The 14,637-nt window shown below is 41.1% G+C and overlaps 1 protein-coding gene across 1 annotated transcript in view; it reads left to right on the plus strand.

Annotated features, from left to right (window-relative positions):
- Positions 1-14,637, plus strand: part of LOC111146469 (myosin heavy chain 15) — a 155,582-nt gene that overhangs the window by 18,009 nt on the left and 122,936 nt on the right. The window contains 4 exon segments of the mRNA XM_022502027.1: positions 18-112; positions 9,547-9,611; positions 9,613-9,651; positions 10,913-11,051. Of these exon segments, the coding sequence (XP_022357735.1) occupies positions 18-112; positions 9,547-9,611; positions 9,613-9,651; positions 10,913-11,051 (338 nt within the window).

Here is a 14,637-nt window from a genome sequence, read left to right on the forward strand (position 1 = left end):
CTTTTCTCATCCTGCAGATTTGCTTGAAAAACCCCAGTGGTTTTCCAGCAGCCCGGAGAGAGGAACTACCACATATTCTATCAAATTCTGTCTGGAAAAAAAGACCTTCGTGGTAAGTGTGTTATTCTGGAGCTGAGGGACATTGTAAAACAAGAGACAGAGGTCAGATTCTCAGACCTGGGAAAGTGTTGATTAGTAAGTCTCTTGAGAACTCAGTTTATTTATTCTAAAAGGTAAACAATTATTCAACCAATTATAAAACCAGTGTTCTATAATTTTTTTAAAAGATTTTATTTATTTATTTGACAGAGCGAGAGAGATCACAAGCAGGCATAGAGGCAGGCAGAGGTGTGGGGGAAGCAGGCTCCCTACTCAGCAGAGAGCCCGATGCGGGGCTCGATCTTAGGACCCTGAGACCATGACCTGAGCTGAAGGCAGAGGCTTAACCCACTGAGCCACCCAGGCACCCCAAGTGTTCTATAATTTTATATTGCTAGAGAGTAAATGTTTTCCCAATTTGGTAGTGTTTGGAAGTAGACAGCATGCCTAGAAGGTATAAATGAAAGTGTGTGTGTGTGTGTGTGTGTGTGAGAGAGAGAGAGAGAGAGAGACAGAGAGAGAATGTGTGTAAAAACTTTAGGTAATTTAAGGCCTTCAATGATTAGAAAATTAGAACCACATGGGCGGTATAGACAAAAGGCCAGAAGTGGGAGTTTTATAAAGAAGGGAGATTTGGGGTTGGGATATGAAGGATGGGAAGGGGATTTAACCAGAGTAATGAGTGGAGGGTATTTCCTATGAGAGGAACAGTGGGAACAGTGGCAGGAAAAGGCAGGACAAGATCGGGGAGCAGAGAGATCAGGTTGACTGGAAGAAAGGATTTGCATAGAGGAATAGTAGAGATTTTATCCTGATGGTTTCTGAACTCAAGGAGTTGGGGGTGGTGTACATATGTTATAGGGCTGGGGTAATAGGAGGTCATGATTTGCTGAGGGCAGTGACAATGAAGCTGATGTGGTGGGCAGGATGGATGGGAGGCCAAGATCCTAGAGGGAAGGGACTATAGCAGTCCTAAGTAGAAGATCACAAGGCATTGTGTAAGGTTGTGTCTTTGGGAATGGGAGAAAGGGGATGGATTCATAGAAGAATAGACGGGTCTTAGCAATGACTGAATGTAGGAATGAGAGAGTGATGAGCCAAAAATATTCCCAAGTTTTATGATTTGACCAGGTTAAAGGTAGTACCATGAAGAGAAAGAAAAGTAACTAGTGGGACAAGAGAATGAACTTCCTGTAGTCACTCAGTATTTATTGTGTGACTGCTGTGTGTACCAGGCACTGCTTTTGTATCATGGGGGTCAAAAAATAAGACAGACAGGTCCCTGCCCTCATGGGCTTACATTCTAGTATGGGAGATAAGTAATACACAAGTAAATGAAAACATATATAATTTTAGCGAATGGTAGGTCTACAAAAAAAAAAAAAATAGGGTGAGCAAACAGTGAATTTGGGCTTGGTAGGGTAGGGGTGGTTCTATTTTAGATAGAATGGTCAGGCAAGACCTCTCTGGGAAGGCAATATTTTTGCAGACACCGGAAAGAGTAAGTGAGTGAGCAGGCAAGATTTTTCGGAATAAAGTTCCAGGAAGAGCGAACAGTGAGTGCAAAGGCCCCGAGGCAGCAATGCATTTGTTTTATTCTTGAGATTGCAAACTGGCCATTGCAGTTGACGGAAAGAAGAAAGTAACGGAGGGGAGAGGTGGGCAGGACCAGATCAAGCAGCACCCTGCAGCCTGAGGCAGAATATGGGAAGTCATTGGAAGGGAAGAATGAGAATCTGATTGGATTGCAAAGGTCTTGCCTATGAAGTAAACCACTGAGGACAAGGACGCTCCCACTGGAGTGGTTGTGGGATGAGATCAAAGATCCAGGTGAAAAAAAAAAAAAAAAAAGAATCCAGGTGAGCAAATTAGTGGGCAGTGATTTCCCCCAGCCTCCTATGCTAGGTTCAGTATGTTAGTCATACCCTTAGTGGTGTTTTGACTGCATGGTCTTCAAATTCAAAGTGCCCTCACCAAATGGGGCAAGCTCTGCAAACTGGACAATTATTTTTGGCACAGGTGCAGCTGGTGATACACACGCAGCCGCAGACGCAGCCGCAGTTCTCCTTCTGCTTTCCCTCTACCTAACATGGAACAGACTTTTTTTTTTTTTCTTTTTTTTCTGGATCTTCCTCTGATTAGCCCTGCCATATCTAACATTCTTAGCACTGATTTCTCTGCTGTGCAAGCCATCTGACACATAGGGTCCAATGTGGGTACCAGCAGGGACTGTAAAATTTGGGGGAGCATCTCTGTTTACAACTAAACTGTCCGAAGGCTCTGGTTTGCGGTGGAAAACGCAGACTCATCTTGAATTCATTGATCTTGCTGAGTCTTTGGGGGCTGCAGAGATTGATTCCTGCACGAAGACTGACATCTGGTGGTCCAAATTGGGTATTGTCAGTCCATTTGTTCTCTGCACCACGGGCCATTCTTGGGGACATTTTAGAATTTGAGTTCTTTTTATTCATGTTTGCCAAAGTAGAGCTTCAGAGTGTCCTAAGGATTGTTACAAGAGAACACACCTTAGCAACATAGGGATTATGTCCACGTTTCCAAAAACAGAAGCGCTTGTCAGTACCACAAAATAACCGTGTATGGAAAATCAGTCTGGAGGCTGGCCACCCACGGAAGGAGCTGAGGAATGGGGTGAAGTGTTATCCCAGAGCCAGCTCCCAACTAGTCTCTACATGGTCTGGAACATCCCTCCTCCCCTTACCTCTCACTTTACACTGACCCTTGGTCAAGGCATGGCTAAAACCCACTTCCTCAGAAACCTCAGATATGGCTCCTTGAAATTCTTGTTCTTAATGCCAACTGGATGGGTTGGTCCTGCATATACCTTCCTATTTTTCTTCTCTTCTTTGTCTAGTTTTTTCTGTTTATTGTACCCATTGCTACTATTCAACTGGTGTATGAACTCTAGGTTGAGGGGTCAGAAAACACCACCTTGTCTCTTAGAATTTTTCACATTTTGCCTACTGCCCTGGGGGCTCACTTTGGTACATGCCAGTAATGCATAGGGGTGCCAAGAGGGGCACCCAACATGTCTACTAGGGGCCTGAAGGCCTCTGAGGAAAGAAACTGTCATTGTCTGCACCTCCTATTCTGGAGCATATTAAGTTTTACTCCCCTGGCCCATTAGGTTTCTCTTGAACTGGTCTCCTATCTTCACTCCCTTTCTCCCCACTGGTTATTAGGTGAAAAAAGATGTGTGTGTGTGTGGTGGTGCAGATTGTGCCCTGCCTGACTCCAGAGAGTGCTGTTCAAACTGTAGACTGTGTGAATGATTCTTTCTTGTGGAGTTGGGCAGTGTACAACCTCTTCAGCTGTCCATGGCAGTGTGAGAAACAGGTAATGATGGTTGATATGGCATAGTGGTACTAGCTACAGGACTTTGTGATTTTAAGGGTTTGGGGTTTTTTTTGGTCCAGTGTCAGCTTTGCTTCTTTTCATAGTGAACTCAGCTGAGTCTTAGAGAACACTCATCCATGGTGAAAGTAAAATTCACTGTCAGGAAGACATGTAAAACAAATCCTTGAATGATGAAATACTCATTCTTAAAGGCTTCTTTGCATCTCCTACTGAAGAGTGGAATCTAGAAATGAACTTGTATGAAGGTTGAGACCTGAATTTTTTGAAGTTGTGAAACAACTGAATTTACCTTTAGCATCGTCTTGCACCTCCTCTTTATGCTGTCCCCAGCCTTCCTGACAAGCTCCCCTCCCCCCGGTTCTCCGCATGCCCACAGCCTGGTCAACAATCTTCTGTGTGGGCCTTATCTGACCTAGACAGTCTTGCTGGCCCTCATAGTGTCTCACATAAATGTATTCACTATTTGTTTGCCTTTTTTTTTTTTAAACATTCTCTCAGGGCCATTCTTCTGATAGAAATGAAATTAATTAAATAAAGGAACCTCTGTTTACGTGATACTCTGAGGTGACCTCAAGACTTAACACAATTAAAATTCATTTTTCCTGGAAAATAAATTTTAATAAGACCTAGTGGGGAAGACGTTTTGAGCTAAAGGCCTTTCAGAGTCCCTCAAACACGCATGCGTGTGGTATGTATGTTTCTAAGAGCTACCACTTGAAATTGACTACAGCTGCTGCCGTGAATGGTTAGGTTAGTGCATCAGCCATATTGCTGGTTAGTGAGATAAAGGAGAAGCCCATTAGGTGTTCTATATGACTTCTTTTTTTTTTCCTTTATGACTTCTTGAAATGCTGTCTGGAAGCAGGGAGGTGGGGCGGGAGGAGTGTGTGTGTAGCATGTGGGCCCTCCGTGGCGCCTTATTCCTGCCCCCTCCTGAATGTTGACTCTTTCCTCTTCCTGGTCTGGTAGACCTCAGACACATTGTGGTCTTTCTGCTGTGTTTTCCATAGTGTTTGTCCAATTGTTGGGCCTGCTTGGATGGGAGCAAGACCCTCCTTCTGTTGGCAAAGGAGGAAAGAAATTCCCATCATAGTTACAAACACGGGTTTGAGTAGGTAGGTGGCTTAGTCTAACAGAAATACTAGAAACTATGTTCTAAATTCAACCGATCATTAATTTAGGACTGGCCAAGTAGTGAGAATTTCTAGGTTTCTATTTTCCTATATTCTACATACAGAAAATAATGTCAAATATAGCACCTTTCATCAAAATGACCAGAATGAAAATGATCAAAAATGAGATAATGAGAAGTGATGATATGAATGGTTATGATTTAAAGTGATCCAACTGGTAATTCTTGGAAAAACAATTTTAGAAGGTAGTTTGGTGTGTGTGTGTGTGTGTGTGTGTGTGTGTGTGTGTGTGTGGTTTTTTGTTTGCTTGTTTGTATTTTATTTTGGTATGAACTGAAACATCCAACAGAAACATCCTCTCACTCCAAAAACACTCAGCATTTCCTGCACTAGTTAGATGTGTGATTCCTGTAGCCTCCTTGAGGGAAAGGACCATGTTATCTTTATATCTTTACCCCCTCTTCATATCATATACCTATTGTAGAGAAAAAAGATTAAATAATTTGAAAGACATGTTAATGATGTCCATATTTGAGGTGTGAGAGGACAAGATTTCATGGCACCCCCAAGTGTAGCCTGAGTAAGGTGGTGACTCACCAGCATATGGAACCACATAAGAGGCATAGCTTCAGGGCAGACATGGAAAAACGTCATAGATGCAATTTTGGTAATGTTGGATTTGAGCTACTTATGGCCGCCTGCACTGAAACGTCTAGTGGGAAGTTGGAGCTCTAGGTCGGGAGCTCAGAAAATATAGATTTGAGAGTCATCAGTAAAGCCATGAATGAGCCTTGCAGAATACATAGGCATTTCTTGACCTTGAAAGGCATGACAGTATTTGACACCACTGATTACTCCCTCCTCCTTGAGAATCTCTCCTCTTAGCTTCTAGCACACTGCCCTCCCTTGTTTCTCCCCTAAATCTCTGGTATTTCCCTGTCGGTCTTTCTCTTTCATCTGGCCCTGTAACTTTAGAGTGCCCTGGGCTCAGTCCTTGCATCTATCTCATGGTGACCTCATTTAACAACGGGTAGCTTTAAAGATCGTTTCCATCCAATGACTTCCACAGTTCTATCACAAGTCCAGAGTCTCTCCAGGATTCCAGACTCCTAGCTAACTGACTCCTCTATGTCTCAACTTGGTTTGGAGAAGAACCAAATTATATGAATGACTTACAATGGAATTTACTTGTGACTGATTTTTTCCCCCCTATGGTACCACTATATTTTGAGGATTTTGCACAATGTAAAATGACAGAATCATAGATTGTTATGGTTTAGGCTGTAGATACAATAAAAACTATGGGTTTTAAATGTTTAAGGGGACTTCCTATAGAAAAGAGAGACACGTAGAAGAACTCTTAACAAGGCTAATATGCATGCCCAAGGTCTTTTGCAATTTCAGTGTGTCAATTTCCTTTTAGTTTACACAAAAATAAAATACTTTAAAAGAAAAAAATTTCTAGAAATTCGTAAGATGGAATTCTACAGTATATACTCTTCCTGTCTGACTTATTTCACTCAGAATAATTATTTTGCGATTGTTCCATGTTGTAGCATATATTCATTATAACATCTCAAATTTAATGTGCTTAAGACCTGCTCTTGAGCTCATCTGTTTCTCTCAGCTTATTCTCACCTGTTCCATCTACTTTAAAAAGCCACACTCTGAGCATTTCCTTACCATTGCTCCTATTACTGCGCTGGTTGAATACCATCATCTCTCTCCTGGATTTTTTTTTTTTTTTCACGATTTTACTTATTTGATAGAGAGCAAAAGTGAGCACACATGCAGGGGTAGCAGCAGGTAGAGGGAGAAGCAGGCTCCACGCTGAGCAGGGGGCTTGATGTGGGTCTCAATCCCAGGCCCCAGGGGATCATGACCTGAGCTGAAGGCAGATGCTTAACTGACTGAGCCACCCAGGTGCCTCTCTGGTGGATTGTTTAACAGTCTCCTACCTGATATTTCTGCTTCCATCCTGTTCTCTCTGTCTTTAATACAGCAGCCATGGTAAGTTACAAAAAAAAAAAAGAAAGAAAGAAAGAAAGAAAATCAGGGGCACCTGGGTGGCTCAGTGGGTTAAGCCTCTGCCTTCAGCTTAGGTCATGATCTCAGGGTCCCGCATCGGACTCTCTGCTCAGCAGAGAGCCTGCTTCCCCCCCGCCCTCTGCCTGCCTCTCTGCCTACTTATGATCACTCTCTCTGTGTCAAATAAATAGATAAAATCTTTTTTTAAAAAAATCAGATTATGTCACTCCTCTGCTCAAAAACCTTCAACAGCTTCCTATCTTACATAGACATAAATGTCCAACTCTCAGTGGCTGGAGATGGTAGAGAGCCGCCAGCTGGATGAGAGTGAGCAGTACTTGTACGGTGATGATCGTATTGAACCGTACATCCATGAAGGGGATATTCTTGAAAGATCTGACCTCTTCTATAACTCAGATGGTTTAATTGCCTCTGAAGGAGCCATAAGTCCAGACTTCTTCAATGATTATCACCTTCAAAATGGAGATGTATTTGGGCAGCATTCATTTCCTGGCAGCCTTGGAATGGATGGCTTTGGCCAGCCAGTTGGCATTCTTGGACGCCCTGCCACAGCGTATGGATTCCGCCCTGATGAGCCTTACTACTATGGCTATGGATCTCGATAAAGTCATCCCTTTTCCGTGTGTGCTCTCAGCTTAGAATAAATCTGTGTGGGCTGGGTTAACTTTGAATCTTGGCTAATAATGCATGTGGATATTATTGCAGGTCTGTGTTTTTGTTTTGTTTTTTATTTTCCCGTGTTGTTAGCTACAAATTAACTCTGATCCCTCTGTCCTCTGTTAGTATAGTTTGACCCTGTTCACCACATCTTGGATGGTGAATAACATTTCCCGTGTTATTCATAGAGATGCAAAAGTAAACTCTGAAAAGCATCCACCTGGCCTGTGAGGAGCTATGATCTATCCTCTTGATGCCTCTCTGACCTCATAACCTACTACCACTTACTTCCTTAATTTGCCTCTTAAGCCACTCAAAATGCCAGGAAAACTTCTACCTTGGGGCCTTTGCATTTGTTTTTCTTTATCTGGAACATTTTCCCCCACTTATTTTCCCCCTCAACTCTTGCAGGTCTTTATTGAAATGTCACCTTATAGGGGCTTTCCCTGACCACTCTATTGAAAACTGTAGCTCTGTATCACCAACACTTTTTTGTTTTTAAGATTTTATTTTTAAGTAAACTCTACACCCAACATGGGGCTCAAACTCACAGCCCTGAGATCTAGAGCTGCAGGCTCCACTGATCCCGCCGGGTATACCCCTGTATCGCCGATACAGTTTATCCCCTTTCCCTGCTATTTTTTTCCATGGCACTTATTAACATTGTACATTTCATGTCTTTTCATACATTTTACTTATTTTTAAAATTTCTGTCTCCTGCTGTTAGAATAGAAGCTTCATGGGGACAGGATATTTCCTCACCCCACTGACATATCTCTAAAACTTACTCTAATGCCTGGCACCTTGCTAGAGCTCAACAAATGTTTCTTGAAAGAAAGTGAGGCATGAGAAAGAACACAAAGAGATTCTTGGGAATTATGACCATTTCAGGGACATTTAAATCCTCATTCAAATAAGGCTTTGAGGATTATATTGCTATTAAATATACATGCTGTATATCTAGTACTTGCCTTCAGCTTGATCTCCTTTGGGCTAGCCCGGTTTCTTTTTACTTTTTAACTTTTATAAAACAGCCTCATTGAAGTGTCGCCGATATAAATGCTGACATATGCGGGTGACCATTACCGCCATCAAGATAACTCACGGATCTGTTCTAAAGTTTTCTCATGTTCTTTTGTAACTCCGCCTCTGCCCTTTCTCACTCCTCTGAGGCTTCCCCTCCCCACCCAGCCCCTTGGCAACCGCTAACATGCTTCCTGTCACTATAGATACGACTGCATTTTCTCGAATTTTGTGAGTTGGAATCACACAGTGTATACTCTTTTTTGTCTGGCTTATTTCACTCTGCCTCATTATTTGGAGATTCTTCCATCCTCTAGCACATGTCCACAGTTCAGTCCTTTGTTTGCTGACTAATAATCTGTTGTACGGACACACAGGAGTTTCTTAACTCTTGATGGACACTCGGGTTGTTTCCAAACAGAGCTGCAGCGAACACTGGGGAAGTGCGCTGTTTCTGAGATCTGGGGTGGAGGATAGCAGCTTCACTTCACTGAGTGATAAATACAAAAATCAAATGGGCTCAAAGAAACTTCCCAGGGAGCCAGTGTAAGGCATTAAGCCGTTAATGCGATTTGGCTAATGACCCTTGCTGATACGGTGCTGACAGCCTGCCTTAGCTTCCGCCTGCATTATGTTTCGTCACTAAGTGAATCATGTCAGGAGCCTTAAACACATCGGGCGCAGTGCTGAACACGGACGCTGATTTATGGATTCCTTGAAAGACAGCCTCAGCCTCGCTCGCTAATACGGAGGACGTGATATGACAGGATATATTGCTAGTGTTCCTGGGGTGCTCAACCCCAGGGTCTGCCCACTTCCTAGACTTTGAAACTCAGTCCTGTTATATTTATGATTTTACAAAACATTTTTTGCCCTTTGCCCTCAACCGTGTATCTAGGCCAAATTCCTGTTTCCAAAGTTTTGCCAACATGCATTATCTGTTTTATTCACACCCATTCAAGCTGTTGCGATTGACTCTGTTAGAATTTGGTCTGCGTGGTCTTCTCTTGGGAGGCATTAACACATGACTGACAAGTTAATAGAGGGCAAAATTTGATTGCAGAGGTTTGGCTGTAGAATATGGATTTTATTTTGGCTTGTTTACAAGGTGTGCTATCAGCTGTAAGAGTAAACTGTGAATATCGGTCAATTATTTCCTAAAGCCTTGCAGATTTCTTTAACTGTTTAACTGAAGGTTTTCCCACTGCAGACATGCTCCTGGTGTCTGAAAATCCCTCTGACTTTCCCTTTTGCTCTCGTGGAGTCGTTGCTGTGGGACAGCCGGGATGATGCTGAAGAACTACTGGCCACTGATGTAAGGCTCGTTAATTACCAGCGCAAAGTTTGGGCATGACAGTGAGAAACAGCAGCATTTCAGATCCTTCCTCGTAAGGGTCCGGAGAAGTCACTTTCCTTCTTTCAGGGGTGGAGGGTACAAGTTGCTCCTCTGGGTCTGTGTCCGTTCTGAGTTTACTTACTTACTGCAAAAGTGCATATTGTGAGTTCGGTAACTTTGGAACGTCTGGAAAGATAGGAAGACGTTTCAACTCAATGGCAACCACTGTTTTTATTTGGTATAGGTCTTTATAGTCTTTGTTCTTTTTTCTTCCTATTTGGGTTGCTACTATATAGTTGGTTTGGTGTTTTTTGTTTTTTTTTTTTAATAAAAAGATCATAATCACACTGCATATAGTATTCCATATACAGTTTGCTTTTTTGATTAATCCTATAATATAAGCATTTTCAGTGTTATTACAAACTCTTCATAAACATTTAAATGAATACTTAATATTTTACCAGACATTTGTCCTGTAATGTAGTCACTGTAGTTAGCCATTCTCCTATGGTTAGACTCAAAGATTTTGTTTTGTTTTCTACTGTGGTAGATATCTTTGTAGGTAAATGCTTTTCCCGTATATTAGATTCTCCTTATGCTACATTCCCCAGAGTGAAATTACTAGGCAAAGATTATGAATTTTTTATAGTCTCCTGATACATATGCTAAATTAACCACTAGAAAGATTGTGCCAATGTCTACCCTCTGGGAGTGTGTGAGAACACACATCCCCTCACGTGCAGTGGTTTCTCAGGGTGTGGTTCTTCTGTGCCATGGTGTTTTTCTTTTCTGAAACACTTCCTTCTGCCAGTCTTTGAATAAATTTGAGGGGGATATATGGGAGCCCCCCAGATAAGCAACCCATCCGATATATTGGTTCTACTTCCTGCCATAACGATGAAAGGCAAAATAATTTACCTCATAGATCCAGCTAATGATCAATGGCTGGAAGGGAGAGGAGGGGAGCAGGACGTCCGAGGAAAGTTCTAAAACTACTGGAAGTTAAACAAGCCTTCCTAATTCTCATTTAAAGGGATAAGCAGACTGCGGGTGACCAAGTGCCAACAGGCCGATTTGCATTGCTTTGAACAGAGCTGTCACACCTCGGGGCTGTGGCGATCTGTTTCATTCCCTCTGACAGCCCGTGGAGTGTAGGGAGGTGTGACACACAGCGGGGGTGAGGTGCTGACTGCAGCCATTAGGCAAACGAAGACATGGCCATCTGTTTCTCTTTTTACAGCGGGCCATGGACATCTTGGGCTTTCTTCCTGATGAGAATCATGGATCCTATAAACTCATTGGAGCCATCATGCACTTTGGAAACATGAAATTTAAACAGAATCCCAGAGAAGAGCGAGTGGAGGCAGATGGCACAGAAAGTAAGAATTACTCTGAGGCCATGGCACAGACTCTTCAGTTCCCAGACCCCAGGCTTGCCCCCTTTCCTTGCGGTTACCTCCCCTTTTGGTTTTTTTGAAAATGATGAAACTGATCAGCAACCTCCCTTGATGACTGCTTCTCAAAATTATTCTCTGAACCACCATTCTGATATATAATTCTTGTATCTCAGAATGAGAAGCATTCCTTAATTATTGACAGTGCCAGTAAATTTGCCAAACGTGGGTAAGATAGGCTTGATGATGAGGAGAGAGCCTTGCTGTCAGCACATAGCCCGCTGAGAAAAACAGAGAAAGGAGCAAATTACCAGAAGATGTATTAAGTGACATAATGGAGGTGTGGACAAAGATCTTTAGAATTCCAAGGGTAGAGTTTCCATTGGGTTGAGACCACAACAGCTTCATCTGCCTTTGTTTTTTATTCACATGAAAATATCTATAGTCTTGCCTGCTTACTAGAAGATTTGAGTCCTCTTATAATGAATGATCTGTCTAAAATGAACATTAAAATAGAAAATCACAATTATAAAAAGAAGGAAGTATAGTTATTATAATTATTTCATTCAATGTTAAAATTCCTAGCTACTAAACACAAGGAGGAAACCCATTCATTCAAATCTTACAACAAATAATTTTAATTTAATTAAAATTTAATTTTTAATTTAATTAAATTTTAATTTTAATTTAATGATTTTTAAAATTTTTATATTTTCAGTTGTAAAAATATATATACACATATATGTATGTTGTACATATATATACACATATATATATGTTTATATATGTGTATATATATATACATACATTGTACATATATATACACATATATATATGTTTATATATGTGTATATATATATACATACACACACACACACACACACACACATATATGCAGGTTACCATTTTAACCATTTTAACTGTTTTTAAGTGTGTAGTTCAGTGATATTAAGTACATTCACAGTGTTGTGCAAACATCACCAGTATCCATCTCCAGAACCTTTTCATCATCCCAAGCTGAAACTCCGTACCTATTAATAACTCCCTGTTACCCCTTTACCTCACCCCTCTCAAACATTATTCTGTTTTTTGTCTCTATGAATTTGCCTACTCTAGGTATCTCATGTAAGTATTTGTCTTTCTATGTCTGGCTTATTTCACTTAGCATAGTGTCTTCAAGATTCATCCACGTTATAGGGTGTGTCAGAATTCCATTCCTTTCTAAAGCTGAATAATATTCCAGTGCATGTACAGTTCACATTTTATTTATCCATTTATGGACACTTGTGTTGCTTCTACCTTTCATTACTGTGATTAATGCTGTTGTGAACATTGATGTTTAAATATCTATTCAAGTCCCCACATTCAATTCTTTTATATGTTCCCAGAGATGGACTTGCTGAATTAAATGGTGACTGTATGTTAAATTTTTTTTTTTTTGAGGAATTGTACCATACTATTTACCATAGTGGCTGCATTTTACATTCCCACCAGCAATGCATAATGATATCAATTTCTCCTTATACTCATCAACATTTATCATTTCCTATTAAAAAATTTTTATAGTAGCCATCCTAATGGGTTTAAGGTAGTACCTCGTTGTGGTTTTGGTTAGCATTTCCTAGTAATCAGTGATGTTGAGTATTTTTTCATGTGTGTATCGGCCATTTATATATCTTCTCTGGCAAAATATCAATATCAAGTAGTTTGTTCATTTTTGAATTGGGTTGCTTGTTTTTTTTTTTTTTTTTTTATTGTTCATCAAGTTATTTTTGAGGTCAGTGCACAGGACTGGTACTATTCTGGTGCTGGGGATATATCTGAGACCATATCATCCCTGTCTTGACTGCCTAATGTGGGAAGTAAATAGTATACATAAACAGACAAATACACATGAAGTCATCATGGAAAAAATAAAGCAGAGCAGAAGAATAAAGAATAATAGGGGTTAGGGGGTTCTTGTAGATAGAGTGGCAGAAAATCCCCTCAGGGAAGAGAACCCTTGAGCACAGATGAGAATGAAGTAAAGGACCTGTGAGTTATATAAACCTCTCCTATATTAACATATTAAAATATGCTTTTGTGACATCTTATTTGTTGCCTTATTTTGTGGTTTTTACTTTTTTTTTCTTTTTCCACCCTTTGAAATAGTTTTGTGAGGAATTGTTTTCATTAAGAAGGCTAGGAATGCTTATGTATAGGAAAATACAAGTAAGAAAGCGATGCACGTGGGCACCTGGGTGGCTCAGTGGGTTAAAGCCTCTGCCTTCAGCTCAGGTCATGGTCCCAGGGTCCTGGGATCGAGGCCCGCATCGGGCTCTCTGCTCAGCAGAGAGCCTGCTTCCTCCTCTCTCTCTGACTGCCTCTCTGCCTACTTGTGATCTCTCTCTCTGTCAAATAAATAAATAAAAAATCTTTAAAAAAAAAAAAAAAAAGAAAGCGATGCACGTGACGTCATCCAGTCTCCCGGGTGGTTCCTTCTCAGAGTCTTTGCTGGAGTGTCCTCATCTTTCCCACTTCTAACTGCTGTTGGGATGGTAGGATCCATTCTTGAAGCTTTTCTCTGCCCGTTTCCTAAGTTATCATCTCAAACTCAACATGTGTAGAATTGAACTCTTCACCTCACTCTGCCCCTGCTACCAGCTCTTCACTTCTCAGTCTTTAGTAAATGTCAACTGGATTCTCTCAGTTGCCCTGACTCTTAGCATCATCCTGAACTCCTTTGTCTCTGCCTTGCTGTGTCTACCTTTAAATATATATAAAACTCATCACTAGTTATACACCAAGACCATGTCCAGTGCTACCATCTAGCTTGAGCCATTGTTTTTTTACCAGATTATTGTAGTAGCTTCTTTATTGGTTTCCCTATCTTCACCCTTGCTTTATTACTGATAGTTCTGCACAGAACGGCCACTGGTGATACTTTCATGGGTCAGTTCATGTCTTCTCACTCTAGATTCATCAATAGGTCCCATCTTACTTAAATACCAAGTCCTTTTTTTTTTTTTTTAAGATTTATTTATTTATTTGAGTGTGTGTGTGTGTGTGTACACAAGTCGTGGGAGGGACAGAGGTAGAGGAAGAGAGAGAATCATCAAGCAGACCCCATGCTGAGTGCAGAGCCCAGTGAGGGACTTAATCCCAGGACCCTGAGATCATGACCTGAGCCAGAACTAAGAGTTGGGTGCTCAACTGACTGAGTTACCCAGGCACTCTTAAACCCCAAGTTCTCATAAGCGTCCTTGTCTTCTGTGATACTTCTTAAGTCTCTCTGATCCTATCTCCTACTGTGATATTGTGATTTATAATAAAATAAATTATATTTAATCTTTGTTCCAGTTTCTGACACAGAGTTCTTAAAACCCTTGAAATTTTCTAAGTGATGAGAGCAATACGGGTGATTTTGTTGTTAATGAGGTGACTTTTGGACTGTACCTAAGGATCCGGGCTGGTCACCATAGGAACTAACCATGTGGTTAGACAGATGGAATTTTCAGTCCTACCTCCAATCGGGGAGAGGAGAGGACTAAAGATCAATTTCTATCACCAATGGCCAATGATTTAACCAGTC

This window comes from Enhydra lutris, unplaced genomic scaffold (genome assembly GCF_002288905.1).
Source record: "Enhydra lutris kenyoni isolate GAN:26980312 unplaced genomic scaffold, ASM228890v2 scaffoldscaffold2, whole genome shotgun sequence".
NCBI lineage: Eukaryota > Metazoa > Chordata > Mammalia > Carnivora > Mustelidae > Enhydra > Enhydra lutris.